Source organism: Oncorhynchus mykiss, chromosome 7, assembly GCF_013265735.2.
Source record: "Oncorhynchus mykiss isolate Arlee chromosome 7, USDA_OmykA_1.1, whole genome shotgun sequence".
NCBI classification, from domain to species: Eukaryota; Metazoa; Chordata; class Actinopteri; order Salmoniformes; family Salmonidae; genus Oncorhynchus; species Oncorhynchus mykiss.
This window is the reverse complement of record NC_048571.1, coordinates 74,394,050-74,420,004: the sequence shown is the minus strand read 5'-3', so window position 1 is coordinate 74,420,004 and position 25,955 is coordinate 74,394,050. Positions and strand designations below refer to the sequence as shown.

General features: G+C 43.6%; 1 protein-coding gene across 3 annotated transcripts in view; it reads left to right on the top strand.

Annotated features, from left to right (window-relative positions):
* The window catches only part of LOC110528476 (plexin-A1), a 388,596-nt gene that overhangs the window by 181,106 nt on the left and 181,535 nt on the right, over positions 1-25,955 (top strand). For all 3 annotated transcript variants that reach the window (XM_021610568.2, XM_036984053.1, XM_036984054.1), the window contains exon 4: positions 18,016-18,156. In XM_021610568.2, coding sequence (XP_021466243.2) covers positions 18,016-18,156 — 141 coding nt within the window. The remainder of the gene's footprint in view (positions 1-18,015; positions 18,157-25,955) is intronic.

The window sequence follows — 25,955 nt, the reverse complement described above, 5'->3', positions numbered from 1 at the left end:
CTCGGCATATCCAGCCCACTCATTATCTCAGCCAATCACGGCTAGCGGGAGAGTTGCTGTCTTTTTATGGGGCTAAACCAACTAGGCTCGCAATTTATTTTTTATTTTTTCGTGGGATGGACTGAGAGTTGCTGAGGAGATGGTTTATGGAGATAATTGGGATGGATTGAGAGTTGGGGGTAGGTTTATGACAGTCATAAATACCTCTTTCCCCCTTTTTCCTCTCTCTACCCTACTGATGGTACATTTGTAAACCCCTTTGGTTAACATAGAGATTCTGGGAACATCAGAAGGTGGGGGGAAATTAACTATATGGTAATCTGGCCAATTGAAAATTTGCGGTGGTACTTAATGAATATGATGTCAGTTCGGTTGTCATTTGAGACATTCTCATCAATGATAAGATGACATAAACTCTACAGTGGAAAGTCTACGGAAAGTTATCGTATTCACATGGAATTGTTGTTAAATTTAAATGTTTGAATATGAAATTATTTGTGATGGGATAAAATGTGATTTGGGTTTTCATTAGGTAGGGTTCTGCTCAATCAGTGGCCTGCCCCTGTGAAGGGACATGGGCTATAAAACTTTTCAAACACGCCCTCCTCTCCCTTCCCATATAAAACCTTGATGACAATATAACCTCCTGTTCCGAGGATGTGAGGATGACAGCCCGATGTCAGAATGGTTCATATAATAACTACAGAACGAAGCCAACATCAGCATGAGCTTTGGTTGCGAATGGTATGAACTTTGAACTACAGAAGTGATACCTCCTAGCCGTTGAGTTAGCAACAGCAGCTGCAAACGCAGGTTAGGAAGGAACAGACAGAGTATCCCATCTACCACACAACGACGTTACTACACCGTATCCAATTTACTAGCAGAGACATTCTTCAAAGGACTCGGTTGGGCAATACGGCCTTCCATCTACCACCAACCTGCTGAAGCGCAGCTCAGAGTAAATATTTATTACATTTTCCTTTTCCAAATGGGCGGTAATTTAGAATGCATAAGATTCTGTATTTACGATAGCACAGCTTCACCCTCTGTTCCTCAGTCTTCCCGCTCTTTCACTCAAATCCAGCCCTTTTCTTTTGTGTAACAAGCTGTCATATCTGTTCCGCCCGCTAGGGACGTTTTCCTTTATGACGTCATTTGTAATCAAGTTATGATTTAATTATGTGTATGTGTAATTCTGTGTGATTAGTTGGGTATTTAGTAAATAAATAATCAAACCCAATTTTGCTTGCTGATTCAACTTGTTAGCCAGGGTTCGTGCAGATGAGACTGAATTAAGATGACGATTAATATTGACTGCTATTGATGTAAAATATTACTAGGTCTTTAAGAGTTTATTCGGAAGATAACAGCTCTATAAATATTATTTTGTGGTGCCCCGACTCTCTAGTTATTTACATGATTAGCTCAATCAGGTGATATTAATTACGGATAAATTATTTTATAGAATAGCATGTCATATCACTTAATCCGGCATAGCCAAAGACACGACACTATCTAGATGTAATGTATATGAAATTACTTTATTCTTAACTACTGTTTTAAAAAGTACTATGTGCATAAAATGTCACAACAAAAGAACAAGCAACAATAAACAACGTTTAGATTTTTTCCTCCCTTGCAATCGTTGACGTGAGCAGTGTGCCTGTGTCCTTTACTGTGTCTGTACATCTGTGTGTGTCAATCTGTCTATGTGTCTGCCTGTCTGTGTCTCTGTCTGTCTATCATGGTGGCATTTGGCAGACGTGTGACTGACACCCACACAGTATTATTAACATGACTTATTATGAGATAATGTATCTAAAGTTATGCTGACATACACACCAAACAAATGCTGACTGGCAAACACAGGAAGTCACATCATTGACTCCCATTTCCTAATTGTAGAACACCATCTCACATAACAAATGTGACAGTCTCCACCCTTGTTCAATCATTGATGTGAGCAGTGTGTGTGTGTGTTTCCCTTGTGCTACTCAAGATCTCTTGTTAACACAGCATTGTCTTTAAGACCATGAGCTGAGTGGACTAAAGACATGTCAGTGTCGCTTATTGGTTCATATTGGGTCTATTTATATAGACAGTCTCCCAGACTGGAACATATTTACACTGCTAATGTAAGACGGGTGAAAAGGAAGGACAAATGAAGCAGACACAAATACTCTGAAAGTAATTTGGGGCTCCCAAGTGGCAAAGCGGTTTAAGGCACTGCATCTCAGTGCTAGAGGCATCACTACAGTCCCTGGTTCGATTCCAGGCTGTGTCACAACCGGCCGTGATTGGGGAGTCCCACAGGGCAGTGCACAATTGGCCCAGTGTCGTTCAGGTTTGGCCGGGGTAGGCCGTCATTGTGAATAATAATTTGTTCTGAACTGACTTCCTAGTTAAATAAAGGTTCAATAAAAAATGTAGTTATATTAATGAGGACGTAGCAATGACAAGTGTGTGTGTGTCAGTATACATTACATTACTACATCCTCATTAATAGAACTAATTCCTATGTTGGTGGATGCTGTCGCTGTGGTTTATCTTGGTGTTGAGTGATGATCTTCCTATGGGCTCTTGATTTGAACAGTGATGACTACTTTATCTGTCTGTGCTATAACTCTCCACCTCTTACATAATGAATCATATTAAGCTTTCTGGACTGAGCAAACATATACAGTAAAATTGACCTTTAGGTTCAGGTGGGCTCAACTTTTTATTTTGAATTCCTTATCTCTCTCTTTCGCTGTCTCCCGTTCTCCCTGTTTTTCTCTCGCGCTTTCTCACTTTCTCTCTCACACACACACACAGTACATTTCATGAAGGGCGGGTTTAGGGTGATCATGTCAGGAATGTACCTCCATTGTTTTCTGTGATCCATTCCGGGGTAAATGCCAGCCCAGTCAGAATCATCTGGGAAACCATATCCCCCCCAATCTGGTCCAGCATAATACTGCCTACACCTTCCCTTGCTGAGTCTACACACACCACACACGATGCGTGCATGCACACACACCAAGTGATTTGTTGAGCACACACACATTGTGGGTAGAATGTTGTGCACAGACTTCTCCTTCACCCCCTTGGCCTTTCTCTCCTTCTATAGCAGTAACGACACCTTGAGCTAGGAGGTACAAAGAGTTAGGGCAAGAGCAAGATAGGGAGAGAAAGAGGGGGTTATAGGAATCATTCCCTTGGGCAGGTAGAGGGATGGGTGGGGCAGCTTGGCTTTCAGATATTGTAGAACCCTGATCAGGTTCCAACTGTTGGCCAAATGAAATGGATGCCTGCTGCTTAAGTTATTGATTGATTAGATCTCTGTGTGTGTGTGTTTCAGAGAGAACAGCGCAGGTAGGTTGGTGGATGGAGGTAAATGGGTTCTCAACATAGACACACAAACACATACACACAGCACAAAGTTATAGCACACCATATAATATTATTTTACCGAAACCACATTATAAAACCCCATATAAATCCTATTGCTTTCCTCATTGTGTTACCATTTAAATGTTTTGGTTTGTATTACATTCTATATTAAAATTCTATAATTTTGAGCACTATCTTCCCATTGTATACAAAAAACGTTATTTATAAAATGGCTCGTAACACATTGATATTGTTGTGGTGGCTGCTGGGTGTTTTGGGTCTAAGTTAGGAAACCCACGCTGTCTAGTCTATCTGAATCCTCTTGCCTCCAGTCAAGACAGAACATGCCTCACAAAGTTATTGACCTCTCTTTCCGTTTTGGCTGCACTCTTTATTGTTCCCCTCCTGTCTCTCTCGCTTTCTCGCTCTCTCTCTCTCGCTGTCTCTCACTGTCTCTGCTTCTCTTTCGCTGTCTCTGCTTCTCTCTCGCTGTCTCTGCTTCTCTCTCGCTGTCTCTGCTTTTCTCTCACTCTCTCTCCATCTCTCTCGGTTTTCTGTGGCTGTGATTTCCGTACTGGTCGGGATTATTCTCCCGTGTTTCTGGAAGACTGGGGGAGGGAAAGATTTGTTGTAGAGTCGAGGGAGTGGGAAAGAGGGAAAATGTATCGGAGTCGGGGAAAAATGTATTGGGGAGTCGAGGGAGTGGGAAAGAGGGAAAGATTTATTGGGGAGTGGAAAAGAGGGAAAGATTTATTGGGTAGTCAAGGGAGTGGGAAAGAGGGAAAAATGTATTGAGGAGTCAAGGGAGTGAATGAGAGCAAAACAAAGTACAGGGAGAGAAGGGAAGAAAGCGGCATGGAGGGGAGAAAAGACTGAGCTGGGAGAGAGAGTTGGTTTTCGAATGAGCTGTGGTTTTGGAATGGCTTGGCCCACTTGGGGTTGACTTGGTGTGGTCTGGTGACAGAGTTGATCAAAACAAGAGTACAACGCTGAACACACAACACATGCAGTGGTAAACAATGTTGGATTCTTCTCCCGTTCCTTTTTCGTCCTGTTCCCCTTCTCTTCTTTTTCACTCCACCCTTCTGATTTTCCTCTGCATCCATCAGAATCCCTGGGAAAAGTGTGTATGCCATTCTGTAGCGGTATAACGGATGTCTGCTTCTCTTAGAGCTATTAGTCACAACAGTGGCCATGTAATCACCACACACCCCACTCCCTGAGGAAGCCAATGAGAGTAGACCCCATTGAGATACATTATTTATATTTACTTCTATAGCAGCCCCTCAGTTAATACTGATCTAGATTGTACCAATCTTACTCTATGCTCCCATTCAGAAACACTTGTTTATGAATGTGTCATTACTGATCTAGGTAATATCCATTCCAGTCTATGTTAATATATTTCTACACATTGCCTATGGAACATGTGTGAGCTAGACATTCATGAATACAATAACACACTTAGCGAGTGGTGCCACTATGTCGTCTTGTGTGTGTGTGTGTTCTCTCTAACGGTGCCAATGTAACTAGTGGTGTCTCATCTGTCGCCCCTCGATGCCTCTGCGGCTCTGCCCAACCTATGGTTTCTCTTTCCTGACTCTGATAAGGCCGCATAGCCTAGCATCCAGAACAGCTAGCATAGCCCCCACTGGTTCTCTATGGTAGCCCAGCCAGCCTAGCTGCTAGCACAGCACCCTCTGGTTTTATATGGTAGCCCAACTAGCCTAGCCGCTAGCATGGCATCCACATGATAATGATGCCAGAGATGATGGCTGCCGTTTTCTGGTCCCTAACCGATTGTGCTATTGTGTGTATTATGTATTATGTATTACTTTGTACATAATGTTTCTGCCACCGTTTCTTATGACCAAAAATAGCTTCTATATTACTCATCTTGTACTGGAAGATGTTTTATTTAATGAGTCGGACGCGAAGGATTTACTTCAGACACCCGATAAGGCCCTCATACCCGCAATTCTCAGGAGAAAGAGTTATTGCTATCAGGGACGTTTGTCGGGGTGCTTTGTAAGGATCTGACGGGGAGTGGATAATCTGCCTTTAACATCAGTCCTATTAGCCAACGTACAATCATTGGATAATAAAATAGACAAACTACGATCATGTATATACTACTAATGGGACATAAAAAGTGTAATATCTTGTGTTTCACCGAGTCGTGGCTGAACGATGACATGAATAACATACAGCTGGCAGGTTATATACTGTATCGGCAGGATAGAACAGCCGCCTCCGGTAAGACCTGGGTTGACAGTCTATGTATATTTGTAAACAACAGCTGGTGCGCAAAATCTAATTACATCTTGAGGTTTTGCTTGCCTGAGGTAAAGCTGTATACCACACCATTTACCAAGAGTGTTTATGTCTATATTCTTTGTAGCTGTCCATGTACCACCACAAACAAATGCTGGCACTAAGACTGCGGTCAATGAGCTGTATATGGCCAGGGACTTTAATGCAGGGAAACTTAAATCCATTTGGCCTAATTTCTACTAGCATGTTAAATGTGCAACCAGAGGGAAAAAAACTATAGACCACCTTTACTCCACACACAGAGATGCGTACAAAGCTCTCCCTCGCCCTCCATTTGGCAAATCTGACCATAATTCTATCCTCCTGATTACTGCTTACAAGTAAAAACTAAAGCAGGAATCAAATCAAATCAAATTTTATTTGTCACATACACATGGTTAGCAGATGTTAATGCGAGTGTAGCGAAATGCTTGTGCTTCTAGTTCCGACAATGCAGTAATAACCAACAAGTAATCTAGCTAACAATTCCAAAACTACTACCTTATAGACACAAGTGTAAGGGGATAAAGAATATGTACATAAAGATATATGAATGAGTGATGGTACAGAGCGCCATAGGCAAGATACAGTAGATGGTATTGAGTGCAGTATATACATATGAGATGAGTATGTAAACAAAGTGGCATAGTTAAAGTGGCTAGTGATACATGTATTACATAAAGATGCAGTAGATGATATAGAGTACAGTATATACATATACATATGAGATGAATAATGTAGGGTATGTAAACATTATATTAGGTAGCATTGTTTAAAGTGGCTAGTGATATATTTTACATCATTTCCCATCAATTCCCATTATTAAAGTGGCTGGAGTTGAGTCAGTGTGTTGGCAGCAGCCACTCAATGTTAGTGGTGGCTGTTTAACAGTCTGATGGCCTTGAGATAGAAGCTGTTTTTCAGTCTCTCGGTCCCAGCTTTGATGCACCTGTACTGACCTCGCCTTCTGGATGATAGCGGGGTGAACAGGCAGTGGCTCGGGTGGTTGTTGTCCTTGATGATCTTTATGGCCTTCCTGTGACATCGGTGGTGTAGGTGTCCTGGAGGGCAGGTAGTTTGCCCCCGGTGATGCGTTGTGCAGACCTCACTACCCTCTGGAGAGCCTTACGGTTGTGGGCGGAGCAGTTGCCGTACCAGGCGGTGATACAGCCCAACAGGATGCTCTCGATTGTGCATCTGTAGAAGTTAGTGAGTGCTTTTGGTGACAAGCCAAATTTCTTTAGCCTCCTGAGGTTGAAGAGGCGCTGCTGCGCCTTCTTCACAATGCTGTCTGTGAGGGTGGACCAATTCAGTTTGTCTGTGATGTGTACGCCGAGGAACTTAAAACTTACTACCCTCTCCACTACTGTTCCATCGATGTGGATAGGGGGGTGTTGACTCAGTCAATAAAAATGTGGTCAGATGAAGCAGATGCTAAGCTACAGGACTGTTTTGCTAGCACAGACTGGAATATGTTCCGGGATTCTTCCGATGGCATTGAGGAGTACACCAATCAGTCACTGGCTTCATCAATAAGTGCATCGATGACGTCGTCCCCACAGTGACTGTACGTACATACCCCAACCAGAAGCCATGGATTACAGGCAACATCCGCACTGAGCTAAAGGTTAGAGCAGCCACTTTCAAGGAGCGGAACTCCAACTCAGAAGCATTGAAGAAATTCCTCTATGCCCTCCGATGAACCATCAAACAGGCAAAGCATCAATACAGGACTAAGATCGAATCGTACTACACCGGCTCTGATGCTCATTGGATGTGGCAGGGCTTGCAAACGATTACAGACTACAAAGGGAATCACAGCTGAGAGCTGCCTAGTGACACAAGCCTACCAGACGAGCTACATTACTTCTTTGCTCGCTTCGAGGCAAGTAACACTGCAACATGCATTAGAGCACCAGCTGTTCCGGACGACTGTGTGATCACGCTCTCCACAGCAGATGTGAGTAAGACCTTTAAACAAGTCAACATTCACAAGGCCGCAGGGCCAGACTGATTACCAGGACGTGTACTCCGAGCATGTAACATTTTCTCCCTGTTTGAGTCTGTAATACCAACATGTTTCAAGCAGACCACCATTATCCTTGTGACCAAGAAAACAAACGTAACCTGACAAAATGTCTACTGACTCGTAATGCTCACGTCTGTAGCCATGAAGTGCTTTGAAAGGCTGGTCATGGCTCACATCAGCACCATTATCCCAGAAACTCTAGACCTACTCCAATTTGCATACCACCCCAACAGATCCACAGATGATGCCATCTCTATTGCACTCCACACTGTCCTTTCACACCTGGACAAAAGGAACACCTATGTGAGAATGCTATTCATTGACTACAGCTCAGCTTTCGACACCATTGTACCCTCAAAGCTCATCACTAAGCGAAGGACCCTGGGACTGAATTCCTCCCTCTGCAACTGGATCCTGGACTTCCTGATGTGCCGCCCCCAGGTGGTAAGGGTTGGTAACACATTCGCCATGCTGATCCTCAACACCTGGGCCCCCCAAGGTTGCGTGCTTAGGAGGGGTGTGTGCCCCCCCCTCTACTCCCTTAACACTCATGACTGCATGGCCAGGCACGACTCCAACACCATTAGGTTTGTTGATGAGGCAACAGTGGTAGGCCTGATCACCGACAATGATGAGACAGCCTATATGGAGGAGGTCAGAGACCTGGCCGTGTGGGGCCAGAATAACAACCTCTCCCTCAACGTGATCAAGACAAAGGAGATGATTGTGGACTACAGGAAAAGGAGGACCGAGCACGCCCCCATTCTCATCGACGAGTCTGTAGTGGAGCTGGTTGAGAGCTTCAAGTTCCTTGGCGTCCACGTCACCAACAAACTATTATGGTCCAAACAAACCAAGATGGTCGTAAAGAGGGCACGACAAAGCCTATTCTAGACTGAAAATATTTGGCATGGGTCTTCAGGTCCTCAAAAGGTTCTACAGCTGCACTGTCTAAAGCAGGGACCGTCTAAAGCAGGGGTGGGCAACTCCAGTGCTCGGGGGCCTGATTCGTGTCACAGTTTTGCCCCAGCCCCAGCTAACACACCGGAGTCCAATAATCACCTAATCATGATCTTCAGTTTAAATTGCAATTTATTAATCAGCTGTTTTTGCTAGGGATGGAGAAAAAGTAACACTTTTTCTTAAAGCTGCATTGTTGAGGGCTTGAAAGTAGACATTTCACTGTAAGGTCTACACCTGTAGTATTCAGCGCATGTGACAAATAATATTTGATTTGATTTCTAAGGCAGCCCAGTTAGCATAGCATTGCACCCATTTGCTGCTAGCATAGCACCCACCGGTGTTCTTTTTTCTTAATATTGAACGCGCACCAGTTTGGAACCTATACTCTGTCTGTGTGCTGGAATCATTTGGTTGTGCTCTGAAATTATGCATTGTGAAGAACCTCTTTAAAATCTGTTCTGTGTGTGTGTGCAGCATGCATGTCGATGATTGAGTTAGTGTTATTTAGCTATCATTGTAAGTTGAAATGCGCTGCGTCGAAAGACTCACTACACATACTTAACGGCGGCGGCATTTCATTTCAGAGGGAGCAAGGGAGGGATGCAAAGGGAAGGGGAGATGGAGAGGTGTTTACGGGGAACACGTGGAGTAAAAGCCATAATGTTGAAGGATAGTCATAATTTGCTGCCAAAACGTTTAGTGCTGCCGCTTCAGCGGTGGAGAGAGCCTTGTGTGTGTGTGTGTGTGTGTGTGTGTGTGTGTGTGTGTGTGTGTGTGTGTGTGTGTGTGTGTGTGTGTGCGCGCCCACCGGGATGTGCTTGGCCCTGTGCTTGTCTTGACACACACACACACACACACACACACACACACACACACACACACAGTAGCTGGCTAAACCTGAGAGATGTGAAAATGAATACGTCCAATGTGTGTGTATGTGGAGCCTTTAAGAGTCTGGGCCTAGTCATGTTACTGTGACTCCTTTAAGAGTCTGGGCCTAGTCATGTTACTGTGACTCCTTTAAGATCCTGGCCCAAGTCATGTTACTGTGGCTCCTTTAAGATCCTGGCCCAAGTCATGTTACTGTGACTCCTTTAAGATCCAGGTCCAAGTCATGTTACTGTGACTCCTTTAAGATCCTGGCCCAAGTCATGTTACTGTGACTCCTTTAAGATCCTGGCCCAAGTCATGTTACTGTGACTCCTTTAAGATCCTGGCCCAAGTCATGTTACTGTGGCTCCTTCAAGAGCCTGGCCCAAGTCATGTTACTGTGACTCCTTTAATATCCTGGCCCAAGTCATGTTACTGTGGCTCCTTCAAGAGCCTGGCCCAAGTCATGTTACTGTGACTCCTTTAATATCCTGGCCCAAGTCATGTTACTGTGACTCCTTTAAGATCCTGGCCCAAGTCATGTTACTGTGGCTCCTTTAAGATCCTGGCCCTAGTCATGTTACTGTGACTCATTTAAGAGCCTGGCCCAAGTCATGTTACTGTGGCTCCTTTAAGAGCCTGGCCCTAGTCATGTTACTGTGGATTTGGGATTAATACTGTAGTTTTTACCCGCACCGGATGTGAAAGGCCACGTCCATATATATGAATAAAGAGATTGTGTGTGTTTGTGAACTTATTTATGTCTGTGTCGGCGATCCACACAGTGGTGGGTATAGATAAGAGGGGACCTTTTTGATTTACAGTGAGCCCTCTGTAAAACCTTTCTCTCTCTCTTTAGACAGATGCCTAGTATAAACTATACACAGCTGTGACTCACTATACACAGCTGAGACTCACATCAAGCAGCTATGGACTGAGCCATTGTATTTCTCCCTCCCATGTTCATATCCACAAGTAAATTCCATTGAATTGAAAAGGCTTTAATGGAATGATTGCCAAAGTAATAGTATTTTGTTTGATTGATGAAGCGTTGGTTTATGGCTGGCACAGGAGTAGCCAGACTACACATGAGAAGCCTCTGAACAAGCATGTGAGAGGAGAGAAAAGAGGATGTTGACTTTTGGTCGCTTCACAGACCATAAGACTGTGTGTGTGTGTTCTCTCTTCATGTTCGGTAGAGCTCTGCCTGTCCTACTGTTTGTGTCTGAGGTGTTTTGGTGTGATCGTGTCGTCTGACCTACATATTACGTGTGTGTGTGTGTGTGTGTGTGTGTGTGTGTGTGTGTGTGTGTGTACTGTCTGAGAGAAGTGGGACCGTAGAGGTTGTTCATCTGTAGTGCTGCCTCTGGTCTTTAGTCTTTGCTTCTCGCCACTCAGCCATACTAAAGAGATTGTGTGTGTGTGTGTGTGTGTGAGAGAGAGACTTATTACGGCCAGTAAAAACTGCGTCACATGTTAAATTTCCAATAACCTACAGCTTCGATTGGGGTGGTGGCCACAAAAAAATCTGAACTCATGAGGGGCTGCAGTTGCTCACAGAGAGAAAATTCAGTTTTACAGCAAATTTGCTGCAATTCTACACATTTTGCCACAGGGTGGAGAGAAATGTTTGCACTTTTTAATATGATTTCTGAGTGAGAGTGACTAACAAAATCAATGCGACCATGATTAGGCCTACTGCAAGTTAGATAGTTGGCCTCTAGACTAACTTACCAATCTATTTTTTTGCTGAGATGGGGTAATTTAGTGATCATCAGAGAGAAACTGCTGATGCAAAAAACATATTTCAAAATTGCACCTGTAGTCTACTATTCTGACTCTCACCAGTAAATTGAGTCCCACCCCCCTTTTGCAAGGGCTGTAATGGCTCACAGTGTTCTGCCACCTCAGTGAGTGATGCGTCTACTTCAGTTCTATGAAGCTCGGAGCAAGACTGGATGCAAGTAATTCAATTGTCTTTGAGTTCATCACTTAGAGGACGTGACTGAGTGATGGGAGATGAACAGAGTTGAGAGATGGTGAAAGGGAAAGAGGGATGTGAGACAAAATATTTTTTATCTCCCTCTTTCCCGGCCTCCTTCCCTCGCCTGTTCAGTTTCATTGCTAAAACCACTATTGACTGCCTTCTCAAGTTCACATTGCTGTTTCGACATGGGCTGTGTTTCGACATGGGCTGTGTTTCAACATGGGCTGTGTCTGAATGCTCTGCCGTGGCCTCCTTCCATCACCTCCGTTTCCTTGTCTCATTTCCTTGTCTCCCTTCGAGGGCTCACGCCAGCCATCAGTCAACCTCTCTCCTCTTGTACAGGGGACTGGAATTACCACCACTCTCCCATTCACTCCTTTCTTCCTCTCCTCCTTCGGTCTCAATTGTTCCTCTCGGAGCAGGATGTGCCACATCTCCACTTCATCTTCACCTTGTAACATCAAAGGGTGGAATGTGCCTGATCTGCTATTATGCATGGAGAGACCCAGTTATGTCAAGACTGTGCTCCAGTCAGGGGAGCAGGAGAGGGGATTGCAAGGGATTGGACAAATGTGTGTGCACAAGTGTATTAGGTGTGTGTGGTTTCTCTGTGTGAGCGTGTTTCCGCAAGTTTGTCTGTAGCTCCTGAACTAGCTATCTTCCACATTTCCTTTTGTAAAATCAAAGAAGTTTGGGACGCCATGCAGCTCCCAAAACTAACACCTACAGAGAACCAGACTGTCAGTAGCCCCATAGCAAAGACTGAGGACACACACACACATGCATACAGTCTACCAGTTGTCTCAGTAGTGTGTTGTACTGTAGGTAGGTGGTGTTTAAATATACAGGAACCTGTCAGGGAAAGCTGGGCTGCATCCTCAATGACACCTTATTCCATACATAGTACACTCTGAACCCTGATCAAAAGTAGTGCACTACATATGGAATAGGGTGCCATTTAGGGAATAGGGTCACATCCATTGGCTAAAAGGCATGTCAAATGCAGAAATTATACCTGCTGTCCATACTCCTAAAATAATTAGGTTTTAAATACTGAATGGCTAAGCGCTGTACATTTTTCAAGGTTTTTGGAAGTTTGAATCAGATGAAGGAAAGTAGACGAGAAGAGGGGACCAGTTAAGACTGTTGAGGAACACCCCTAAGTCTTCTCCAATAGCGCCACAGTATGCATGTCATATGACAGGGGTGAGTTGATTTTGATGCATTCACTCTGGCAGCTTTCATTCAATACTGACAGCAGGTTCCTTATCACTCCCTCGGTGCTTATCAGTATGCCAATGTCTTATGTTTATCTAGTCCTACCGGGTGTGTTTGAAAGGAGTTAACAATGAGGGTGAAGATGGGATTAATCTATAGATAGCTCAGTGTCACATACACTATTTGTAGACAGGGAACCTCTGCCTCTCAGTATCCTTCTCTTCCTTTCTCTACAATTATCAAGTTATTTTCAATTGAAACCACTGAGCTTATGCTCCTCCTTACATATTCTCTGAAACCAACAGACACTCAAAGTCAGAAAGACACAATGGAAAAACTGTAGTGATAATTATCGACCGTCTCCTGGTTGCATGCAGGCTATTGTATCGATGGCCTCCCTGCACTGGTATAAACCTACACACCATGTTAAATGTGTCTCTCTCCTCACCAACACCTTAATTATTAGAATCCCTCTGTCTGCTCAGAAGAATAGCTTGTCTTAATTCAATTAGCCAAATGTTGCTTATGTTTCAAACTCACCCTTTTCCCCCCTCCCTCCTTTAGTCTCTCACCCCCCTGCCCTCCCATTCTCTTGCTTGCTATCTCTAATACCAGATAGACAGTGTGTAAAAAAAATTATAATGAACCTACATTTTTTAAATAATTTATTCTCTGAAAACTATTTTCAATATATAGTTATTATCAGCATTATTTAGCAGATTAGGTTGTTTTTGTGGTATTAAATCAGTGATTTCGCCAGCAACCTTCAGCAAGAATATGAGCAATTTGGAGTTATTGACTATGAAAAAGGTGGGAATTGTGTCCCCCTTGTCTAATTTAATTTCTATGTTTACTGTCAATATAGTATTAAGTATAGTATTAAGAATTTATTTCAGAAAAAGATGATGTGCGACGAGGAAGGGCTGTTGACATACAGTATACAGTGCATTCGGAAAATATTCAGCCCCCTTTTTCCACATTTTGTTATGTTACAGCCTTATTTTAAAATGGATTAAATACAACAAATCTTAATCAATCTACACAACACCCCATACATAATGACAAAGTGAAAACAGATTTTTAGAAATGTTTGCACATTTATTTAAAAAACAAACAGAAATTGCTGATTTGTGTAAGTATTCAGACCCTTTGTAATTAGATTTTAAATTGAACTCAGGTGCATACAATTTCAATTGTTCATCTTTGAGATGTTTCTGCAACTTGATTGGAGTCCACCCGTGGGAAATTCAATTGAATAGACATGATTTGGAAAGGCGCACACCTGTCTATATAAAGTCCCACAGTTGAATGTGCATATCAGAGCAAAAACCAAGCCATGAGGTCGAAGGAAGTGTCCGTAGAGCTCCGAGACATAATTGTGTCGAGGCACAGAACTGGGGAAGGGTACCAAAAAATGTATGCAGCATTGAAGGTCCCCAAGAACACAGAGGCTTCCATCATTCTTAAATTGAACAAGTTTGGAATCACCAAGACACTTCCTAGAGCTGACCGCTTGGCCAAACTGAGCAATCGAGGTAGAAGGGTCTTGGTCACTCTGACAGAGCTCTAGAGTTCCTCTGTGGAGATGGGAGAACCTTCCAGATAGACAACTATCTCTGCAGCACTCCACCAATCAGGCCTTTACGGTAGAGTGGCCAGACGGAAGCCACTCCTCAGTAAAAGGCACATGACAGCCCGCTTGGAGTTTGCCAAAAGGCATCTAAAGGACTCTGACCATGAGAAACAAGATTATGTAGGCTGATGAAAACAAGATTGAACTCTTCGGCCTGAATGCCAAGTGTCACGTCTGGAGGAGGTATGGCATCATCCCTATGGTGAAGCATCATGCTGTTGGGATTTTTTCATCGGCAGGGATTGATAGACTAGTCAGGATCATGGGAAAGATGCACAAAGTACAAAGAGATCCTTGATGAAAACCTGCTTCAGAGCACTCAGGACCTCAGGCTTGGGGCTAATGTTCGCCTTCCAACAGGACAACGACCTTAAGCATACAGCCAAGACAACGCAGGAGTGGCTTCAGAACAAGTCTCTGATTGTCTTTAAGTGGCCCAGCCAAAGCCAGGACTTGAACCCGATCTAACATCTCTGGAGAGACCTGAAAACAGATGTGCAGTGACGCTCCCCATCCAATCTGACAGAGCTTGAGAGGATCTGCAGAAAAGAATGGGAGAAACTCGCTAAATACAGGTTTGCCAAGCTTGTAGCGTCATCACACTCAAGACTCGAGGCTGTAATCGCTGCCAAAGGTGCTTCAGCAAAGTACTGAGTAAAGGGTCAAAATACTTATGTAAATGCAAAATATAAGGGTTTGTTTTCAATATAAATTAGCAACATTTTCTAAAAAACTGTTTTTGCTTTGTCATTATGATATTGTGTGTAGATTGATGAGGGAAACAAATTATTTTAGAATAAGGCTGTAATGTAACAAAATGTGGAAAAAGGTCAAGGGATCTGAATACTTTTTTTACAGAATAATTTTCTCACCCATCTACATACACACAATACCCCATAATGCCAAAATTAACTAAATGTTTTTAGAAATGTTTGCAAATTCATTGAAAATACCTAAATATCTCATTTACATGACTATTCACACAGTCAGGACTTTGTAGAAGTAGGCTTTGTAGAAGTACTTTGGCAGCGATTACAACTTTGAGTCATTCTGGGTAAGTCTCTTAGAGCTTTCCACACCTGGATTATGCAACATTTTCCCATTTATTCCTTAAAACATTATTCAAGTTCTGTCAAATTGGTTGTTGATCATTGTTATACAACCATTTTCGGGTCTTGTCATAGATTTTCAAGTAGATTTAAGTAAAAACTCAGAAATATTTCACTCAGAAATATTTACTGTCTTCTTGGTAAGCAACTCTAGTGTAGTTTTGGCCTTGTGTTTTAGGTTAGTGTCCTGCTGAAAGGTGAATTTATATCCCAGTGGAAAACAGACTGAACCAGGTTTTGCTCCAGGATTTTGTCTATGCTTAGCTCCATTCCGTTTATTTTTTATCCTGAAAAACTCACCAGTCCTTACCAATTACAAGCATACCCATAGCATGATGCAGTTTCTTGAAAATATGTGATTCGATTCAGTCTTCCGTTGCAAAATTAGAATTTTTATTTTTTTACATTGGATAAAGTACTGTAGCAAAAAAAAATATATATATATATATATGTCATAGTGGTTGCTCAACTAAAAGTTTAGAGATTATGCTGCGGGTTTTAGGGGTAATTTGTGGTTTAGTACGGTGCCCTGCGTCACTGCTCCAGACCAGCGCAAGGGGGAGTTAGAGCACTGATTATGCTTTAATGGAAAAGCATGGAAAATTAATGGAAGAGGCAAGTTGAAGGGTTAAAAGACAGCATTCAGAGGTCAAGACAGCACTGCTCTAATACAAGCGCGTAGTACATCCCGTGCCAGCCATGACCAGGAGACCCATGAGGCGACACGCAATTGGCCCAGCGTCGTCCGGATTAGGGGAGTTTGGCCGGATGGGATGTCCTTGTCCAAAAAAATAGGCAAGGTGAGCTTTTGGTTTCTCTCCCTCTCCAAAATATCTCTATTTTTTAAACGAAGCAAATATTATTATTATTATTAACCCTGCATTATAATTAAATAAAAGCCCCTTAGGGCAAATCTGATCTGTGAGAATAACGAAAATTGCCCCTTAGATGTTAATTTAAAATCCTCCAATCCTCTAAATGTAATTATTGGCGGAGAGTCAAGTCAGTGGAAAAAATATTTTTAGATATACTGTAGGCATGAGTCTCAATAGTGTTGAGTAGTGTGCTGTTAAAAGTAGGTCTTATTTTTTTTTTTTTAACCACACACGCATGGCACACCCCCTTTCCCCGTTAGGCACACACGCATGGCACACCCCCTTTCCCCGTTAGGCACACCCACATGGCACACCCCCTTTCCCCGTTAGGCACATCCACAGAAACACTTGTTTAAATTCATGGGTCATGTGAAAGAAATGCTATAACCAGCCCCCAGCCACATCTAGCTAAGTGGACGGGACACTATTATCTAGACATGTACACATGTTCATGAAATACAGTAGGTGGCCATAATCACCCCCAGACACACCGGGCTAAATTGATGGGTCATGTAATCATCTGCTGAAGTGGAGTCTTTTGTTTAGACATGTAGTTAGCGAGCTAAACAATGAACCATAATCCCAACCAATACTACTAACAATACAAACACATTGTCATAGCTAGCCACATGAAATATGAAATACTGTAGTGTGAATCTGCAGGTAGCTAAAGCTAACCAACTATGTTCAATGTTAGCTAGCTAGCTAATATTTTTCAGTTTTGTTTGTACAGCATGTTTGGCCCATTGTTTTAAGTCAAGTTTTAAGTTATCTACGCATACTAAGCAACTCATGTTATAGACAGAAGCATAATACATGGCAGACCAATCCGAACTCAAGTGTTTGAAATTAACTGCTCGACTGTGGGACCTTACCTGTATGTGTGGGGTGCAGAGATGAGGTAGTCATTCAAAAAACTATTATTGCACTATTATTTATTCCTGAATATATTTAGGCTTGCCATAACAAAGGGGTTGAATATGTATTGATTTAAGACATTTCAACTTTCCATTTTTGAATAATTTGTAAATGAATAAATAAATGAAAAACGTAATTCCACTTTGACAGTATTATGTGTAGGCCAGTGACCAACATTTTGGACAATTTAATCCATTTTAAATTCAGGCTGTAACTTAACAAAATGTGGTACAAGTCAAGGGGTGTGAATACTTTCTGAAGGCACTGTATTTATGACATTTTGGCCTTACCCTGGCCTTTTTTTACAATGACAAAATGTATGATACAAATGTCAATTATGTCAACCAGCCTTCCTCCAAAGGACCATTCTATGGATTACATTTTGTAAAATTCCCAAAAATCATGATCTTTCTTTGTCTGGGTTTGGTGAGAAATCACTCCTGTCCAGATCTAACCTCTGGTATAGTGTAGTTAACCAAACGTGCTACACTTTTAACAAATCACAAAGGACCATAGATCTCCTATAGGAGCATATATTTGACTTTTGTTCTCACAATAATCCATCCCCATCTGTCTTTTATCCAAAGCAACGTATAGTTCAGTGAGTGCATACATTTTATGTGACCCTAGTGGGAATTCATCTTTGGGGTTGCAAGAGCAAAACTACCCAACTGAGCAACACAGGACAAGTATGTAACCTACCATCTTTCTGTGTCTCTGTCTAGATCCTGGTTAACTCAGTGAGTCCCACGCATCCTGCTCTGCTCTATGAGAACCTGGTTGTGAGTGATGGCTTCAGCCCCATCCTTCGAGACCTGCTCTTCTCTCCTGACCTCCAGCACATCTACATACTCTCCGACAAACAGGTAAGACAGATGCACACAGGCATGCACATATGCACAAAAGCATGCGCGCACGCACACTCGCTCCAGCACATCAAACTCACCGACAAATATGTATTGCACACTCACACACAGATGGGCGTACACACACACACACACCTCAGACAGCATATCTAAATAAAGACTTTGGCAGGTGTCAACAGGGGACCAACGATGCCTCATTAGTACACACACACACAAAACCTTCCGTCCCACCAAATACACCTTTAATTAGATCTTGCCATTTGACCCGGGTCCCCACAAACCACCGTCCCCACAAATCGCGGCCCCTACAAACCATGGTCACCCATGTCGCACACATGCACACCAGGGGAATGGGCAAATGCCAGGTGTATTCCATGTGGAGACCTGGTCATTTACAGCCCCGTCGCTGGATAGGCTGTCTAAAGATTGGAAGCTTGTGGCTGTGGGTCGCCTCCAATGTTGCAGCTGACACCCAATTTACCACTCAATAGTACAGGGGAAAGAAGCAGGAGAGTGCGAGGTAGACTGGGAGAGGCAAAGAGGGAGAAAGAGGAGTCCATAATGCATCTGTATGAAATGTGTGAATGTGTCCATTCACAATGTGATTTTCTGGATTTTTCATAGTTGAAGTGTACCTATGATTAAAATTACAGGCCTCTCTTATCTTTTTAAGTGGGAGAACTTGCACAATTGGTGGCTGACTAAATACTTTTTTGCCCCACTGTAGATACTTTTGTACCTGTTTCCTCCAGCATATTTGATTTTCCCATGATGTCAAGCAGAGAGGCACTGTGTGTGAAGGGAGGCCTTGAAATACATCCACAGGTACACCTCCAATTGACTCAAATGATGTCAATTAGCCTATCAGAAGCTTCTAAAGCCATGATATCATTTTCTGGAATTTTCCAAGCTGTTCAAAGGCACAGTCAACTTAGCGTATGTAAACTTCTGACCCACTGGAATTGTGATACAGTGAATTATAAGTGAAATAATCTGTCTGTAAACTAATGTTGGAAAAATTACTTGTGTCATGCACAAAGTAGATGTTCTAACCGACTTGCCAAATCTATAGTTTGTTAACAAGAAATTTGTGGAGTGGTTTAAAAACTAATTTTAATGACTCCAACCTAAAAGCATGTAAACTTCCGACTTCAACTGTAGATCCTATTGGTGCACATTCTTTCTCTCTCACGCGTTCTCTCTCACTCTCTCGCTCCCACACTCACTCTTTCGCTCTCTCTCTCGCACTCTCTCTCACTCTCTCGCTCTCACGCTCACTCTTTCACTCTCTCTCTCGCTCTCTCTCTCTCGCACTCTCTCACTCTCTGTCTCACGCTCTCTCTCGATCTCTCACACACCACTCCACCCCACCCAAACATCTCAATGCCCGACTTTGATCCTCATTAACAGAGACCAGGTGGGTTAAGCAGAGGGGCGCTGAAGGGTGTTGGGGGTACCTCTCTGTGGGGTAGACCCCTGGTTAAAACCCCTCAGTATTAATGACTAGAGGTTGTTCCCCTAGCCCACCATCGTACTCATAACCCCCTCCCTCTTTTTGTCCATGTCTCGGCTACTCAGCTAGCACCTCTCCTCTTTTCCCCCTCCTTCCTCTCTCTCTCTGACACGCTTCCTTCTAAGCCCAAATTGAGGGCCGCCCTCTAGACCGGCTTGCATTGATTCCATTCCCATACATTTTTTTAATGATTTAACCCTTTTTTTTATCGCCTTTTCCATCTTTCTCTACCCCCTCTCTCTTTTTCATCTTTCTCTCCCTCTCTCTCTTAACCATTCTTATTCAAGCTCACCCTTCATTCTCTTTCTCTCTCTTGCTCTCCATCCTCTTACACCTCTACTGCCCTATGTGAGATAATTGTGGAATATTCTGGAATTGGATCTTGGGTGGAAGGATGGGGGTGGAAGGAGAGGAAGGGGATGATGGAAGGAGAGTGGGGGGTGATGGAAGAGAGGGGGGGGTGATGGAAGGGGATGATGGAAGGAGAGGGGGGGTGATGGAGGAGGAGGATGATGGAATGAGAGGAGGGGGATGATGGAAGGAGAGGGGGGTGATGGAAGGAGAGGAGGAGGATGATGGAAGGAGAGGAGGGGGATGATGGAAGGAGAGGAGGAGGAGGAGGATGATGGAAGGAGAGGAGGGGGATGATGGAAGGAGAGGGGGGTGATGGAAGGAGAGGAGGAGGAGGAGGAGGAGGATGATGGAAGGAGAGGAGGGGGATGATGGAAGGAGAGGAGGAGGAGGAGGATGGAAGGAGAGGAGGGGGATGATGGAAGGAGAGGAGGAGGAATGATGGAAGGAGAGGAGGAGGGGGATGGAAGGAGAGGGCTAGTTTCAGAGTTTAGGTTGAGTCGTTGATCATGTTAATGCCACCCCACTATCAATCCCTGTTATATACCATATAACCAACCCCCTTACCACACCACACTCTCTGATACGCACATACCCATCCCTCTTCTCTCTCTCCCTCACTTTCTTCCTCTCACTCTCGCGCACACACACTCTCCTCTGCCTCGCCGGTTACACATAAGTGTGTGAAGATGTTGCATGGCAGGCAGAGCCCCAGCAGCCTCTGTGCTCTCAGCCCGCAGGGATCCACAAGACAAGCCAAGCACATTAAAGTGTCACTGGACATATCCACTGGAGCGTGGCCCATGGCGGGTCTACAGATACACAGACACGACAGGAACCCTGCTCTGAGTCTCTCTTTAGGGTCATGGTAAAATGGTCCAGTAATTTAAGGGCATGATTCTCATGATTATTAAAGGGGAAATTTGACCGAAGGTGTGTGTGTGTGTATGAACTTATGTATGAACCTTGAGGAGACAGTCCTAGTTAAACAGCCATGGACTGAAGACAGCCAAGACAGTATGACTACATAAATATCTTCAGCTGTCATCTTTGTGTCTTTGACTGAGCTGTCATTTATAAAATAGTCATATTGTGGACAATTTAGCCATTTGCCAAGTGGAGAGAGCAGACAATTACTATGAAAGGAAACCCATTCTAAAGAAAAAGAGATGGACAGAGAATCTTTATCTTTAACATAAAGAGATACTTTCATACAATATCTGTCAGAGAATTGTTCCTCAAACATTGTCTTAGATCAGCCAAGACACTGAACAGCAAATCTGCATTGCTATCTTTCTCTATTTCCATTCATAGAAAATACTTATAACCAAGATATCTGCCATTGTCTTGTAATCCATGTTCAGTGAACTCTTCCTTGTCTTCGTTTCATTGTTTAGCAAAGTCACTGGGCTGTAAGACTGGAATTCTTGTTGCCTTACACGCGGTCAAGAGTCTTTGTCATTGCTCATGCGTATGACCTGCGAACTCAGGCTCACACACACGCACACACTTATACCCCTGTTTTTGTGAGTACTTTTGTGTGTGTGTGTGTGTGTGTGTGTGTGTGCTTGCTTGTGTGTGTAGGCTGTCTATTGTCTGTCCTCTTCAAAGAGTATTCTCATTCCAAATCGCAAAATATGCTCTCTCCTGGGCTCCTAGCACTCCTCACAATGCCAAGAGCATCACCATTATCCCAAGGTTGCGGGTTCAAATCCCCCAAACTGCTCCCACAAAAGACAGCGCAGACCTAGCCTCTATGATGTTCGGCACGTGTTGGTCGGAGTGCAAACCGCCTTTTAACAAAGTAGTTTCTTGTCTCCGGGGGCAACATTTGTACATCAATGGGTTTGAACCCGCAGATACCTGGCCACCACCCAACCTCATTAGCAGTAGCAGACTTGGCTCCAAACAACACCTCAGTGCAAACAAAGAAAATGTCAAGTTCCTGGGGAAATGCTTGCTGCTGGCTGCACCTACAGTCGGGTACTATACCTGCCGGAATTAGTTAGGATGTGGGCCTAAATCCTGACTGAAATGCAAAGTGTATCAGTTGGTTGTGTTAGGTAGCTAGGAATTAGTTAAAATATTAATAAGAAAGAGGAAACTAGTGTTGGTTGGACAGTGAAGATGTGTAGTAATCTGAGCTATTCACTCAGCACACACAAATACTTAAGACATAGCTCTGAGTATATTATTATGATATACAGTCAGTTTATTAGGTACACCCATCTAGTACTGGGTCAGACCCCCTGTGCCTCCAGAACAGCCTGAATTCTTCAGGGAATGGCTTCGGCAAGTTGTCTGGAAACGTTCCACGGTGATATTAGTCGATGCTGAAACAATGGCATCACACAGTTGCTGCAGATTGGATGGCGATACATTCATGCTGTGATTACAGCCCGTTCCATCTCATCCCAAACATGCACTGTTGGGTTGAGGACTGGGCACTGTGCAGGCCATTCCAGTAAACTGAAATCGCTGTCATGTTCCTTCCAATGTTTTTCCACTCCTCTTGTCCAGTGTTGGTGCCCACTGGAGTCGCTTCCTATTGTTTTTAGCTGATAGGAGTGGAGCCTGATGTGACCGTCTGTTGCAATAGCCCATCCCTGACAAGGATTGAGGAGTTGTGCGTTAACGAGATGCAGTTCTGTACACCAAGGTTTCACTGTACTATTATTTGTCTGTTTGTGGCCCTCCTGTTATCGTGTATGAATCTTGACATTCTCTTTCGACCTCTCTCATCAACAAGCTGTTCTTGCCCACAGGACTGCCGCTGACTGGATGTTGTTTTGTTTGTTGCACTATTCTCGATAAATCCTAGATACTGTCGTGTTGGAAAAGCCCAGGAGGCCGGGCCGTTTCTGAGACGATCATACCTCGCTCAGTCGCTTAGGTCACTCGTTTTACCCATGCTAACATTCAATCAAATAGTAACTGTCTGCCTGTTTTTTATAAAGCAAGACACAGCCACATTGCTCAATGTCTGTAGGAGCGATCCATTTTCGGGAATGGGGATGGTCTCCTCTTTTATCCTCAGATTCACAAGCCCTACAATACATCTAAATGCATGTTCAAGTACCATGTTGTACAGTCACACTTGGATTCACCAGTCTAACACATGTATGCACACAAACACACACACAAAGCTGAGAAACACACACACATATACACCATATGGGGGACGTAGTCATTGTAATGTAAATGTTAATAGACTTTGGGGTGGTGATGTGAGACGTGGAAAGGGGCAGACAGTAGCCGGGGATGGAGGAGTGGGAGTTGTCCCGCTAAAACCTTCCTCCTACACACAGACACCCACTTACACCTCTTACACAACCTTACCCCCTTCTCGCTCTCTCTCTCTCATGGTGAAAGTGCTGCTCTCTCATGGTGAAAGTGTTGCTCTCTGTCTCTGTCGTAAATTCTTTGTGGGTCTGTGTAATCTGAGGGAAATATGTGTCTCTAATATGGTCATTCATTTGGCAGGAGGTTAGGAAGTGCAGCTCAGTTTCCAACTCATTTTGTGGGCAGTGTGCACATAGCCTGTCTTATCTTGAGAGCCAGGTCTGTCTGTGGTGGCTTCTCTCAATAGCAAGGATATGCTCTGTACATAGTCAAAGCTTTCCTTAATTTTTGGTCAATTACAGTGGTCAGGTATTCTGCCACTGTGTCCTCTCTGTTTAGGCCAAATAGCATTGAGGTTTGTCCTTTTTGGTAAATTATTTCCAATGTGTCACGTGATTATCTTTTTGGGCTATTTGACCAAGAAGGAGAGTGACGGAGTGCTGCATCAGATGACCTGACTCCACAATCACCCAACCTCAACCCAACTGAGATGGTTTGGGATAAGTTGAACTGCAGAGTGAAGGAAAAACAGCCAACAAGTGCTCAGCATATGTGGGAACTCCATCAAGACTTTTGGAAAAACATTCCTCATGATGCTGATTGAAAGAATGCCAAGAGTGTGCAAAGCTGTCGTTAAGGCAAAGGGGGGCTACTTTGAAGAATCTCAAATATTAAATACATTTTCATTTGTTTAACACTTTTTTTGGTTAATACATGATTCCATATGTGTTATTTCATGGTGTTCACTATTATTCTACAATGTAAAAAAAAACTTTTGACTGGTACTGTGCATTCCACACCCCGGTCTGAGATGTCACACCTCTGCTGTTTGCTTGACAGTTGGCGTCTAGGGTGGGGAGGCACATGGCCTTCTATCATCACACACTGCTGCAGCCATGCCTTAACACTAGCATACAGTGTGTCTCTTTGACTGGATCTCACTATGCTAGAGAGGATCAAGGGGAGAGTGTGTGTGTGTGTCTGCATCTCTGAAAAAGAAAAAGAGAGAGATATATAAACAGAACCAATTCAGCTTTAAAACTATTTATTCTCTCACCCCTCTCTCTACCTCTGAAGGACTTAATGGGATATAATCCTCATGTCATCCATCCAGGAATGGAGGAGCACTTTTTACTTTCCTTTTTCCCTCCATCTCCCCCTCCTTCCCTCGCTCTCGGGAAGGAAAGAGCGTCTGAACGATGGCAATCCCCTTTGACAGTGGCCGCTGCTGCAGGAGATAGTCAGATGGGATTTTTTTGCTGGCCAGGAATAGGTTTCGGTGTGTCTTAATCTCGGTAGATCATGCTCCCTATCTCTTTCTTTCTGTTTCTCTCTCTCTCTTTCTCTGTTTCCCTCTCTCGCTCTATATTGACAATAATTCTTTACAGATAATGGAAGAAAATGATGCTCAGAAACTGCTTGTGCCTGATGCTATGGAAGTTATGACTCCCCTCTTTCTTTCTCACTTTTTAGTTTGGTGTTTTTCAAGATGCAGGAACTATTGATGTGATGGCGTTTGGGAGGAGGAATGGAAGGAAAGAAAATAGTGGTAATGTGTTTAATTGAGGTCATGTGTTAGATAAATCGGGGCTGAGATGTGTTAGTCAAATCGGGGCTGAGATGTTAGTCAAATCGGGGCTGAGATGTGTTAGTCAAATCGGGGCTGAGATGTTAGTCAAATCGGGGCTGAGATGTGTTAGTCAAATCGGGGCTGAGGTGTGTTAGTCAAATCGGGGCTGAGATGTGTTAGATAAATCGGGGCTGAGATGTGTTAGTCAAATCGGGGCTGAGATGTTAGTCAAATCGGGGCTGAGATGTGTTAGTCAAATCGGGGCTGAGATGTGTTAGTCTAATCGGGGCTGAGATGTGTTAGTCTAATCGGGGCTGAGATGTGTTAGTCAAATTGGGGCTGAGATGTGTTAGATAAATCGGTGCTGAAATGTGTTAGTCAAATCGGGGCTGAGATGTGTTAGTCAAATGAGGGGCGGCAATGTGTTAAATAGGGATGTCTTTGTAAGAGGTTTGATAGACCTTTCAATCCATTGAGAGGTCTGTCCATTGAGAGGTCTGTCCATTACCTCCTCTCTCCAGCACCTAAGGTTTTACTAGTGGCCCAAGTATCTTTAAATATGTGTAAATTAAGCCATTTCTCTAAACCAGATTTAGAGACCCCCCACACTCCCAGCACTGTTAGCCTCCCTGCTCATCTCCAATCAGTCAACATATCTAAACATATCTAACAGAGCACCGGCCATCGATCCCTCTAAGCCCTTACAATCCAATCAATAGAGACGCTTCACTAGCCTGGTTTTGATAACCCTGCAGCAAGTGGGCTACCTTAGCAACACAAACCACCACAGCACTGACTCCCCATAGACCCCCAATGGAAGTCTGTGCGCTATTGTTTCGTTAATTCGCTAGGCTAAATTTAAAGAACTAGGCTAAGCTTACATTAACGCTCGTGACTATCATTCCTCCCTCTCCGTTTTGATTACTGTTGCCGGGGCCGAATCGATGTCTGTAGCCACATGGCACGGTTCGATGCGAGCACAGATTACATTTTGCGGCTAATGGAGGATGATGGACGTTTATT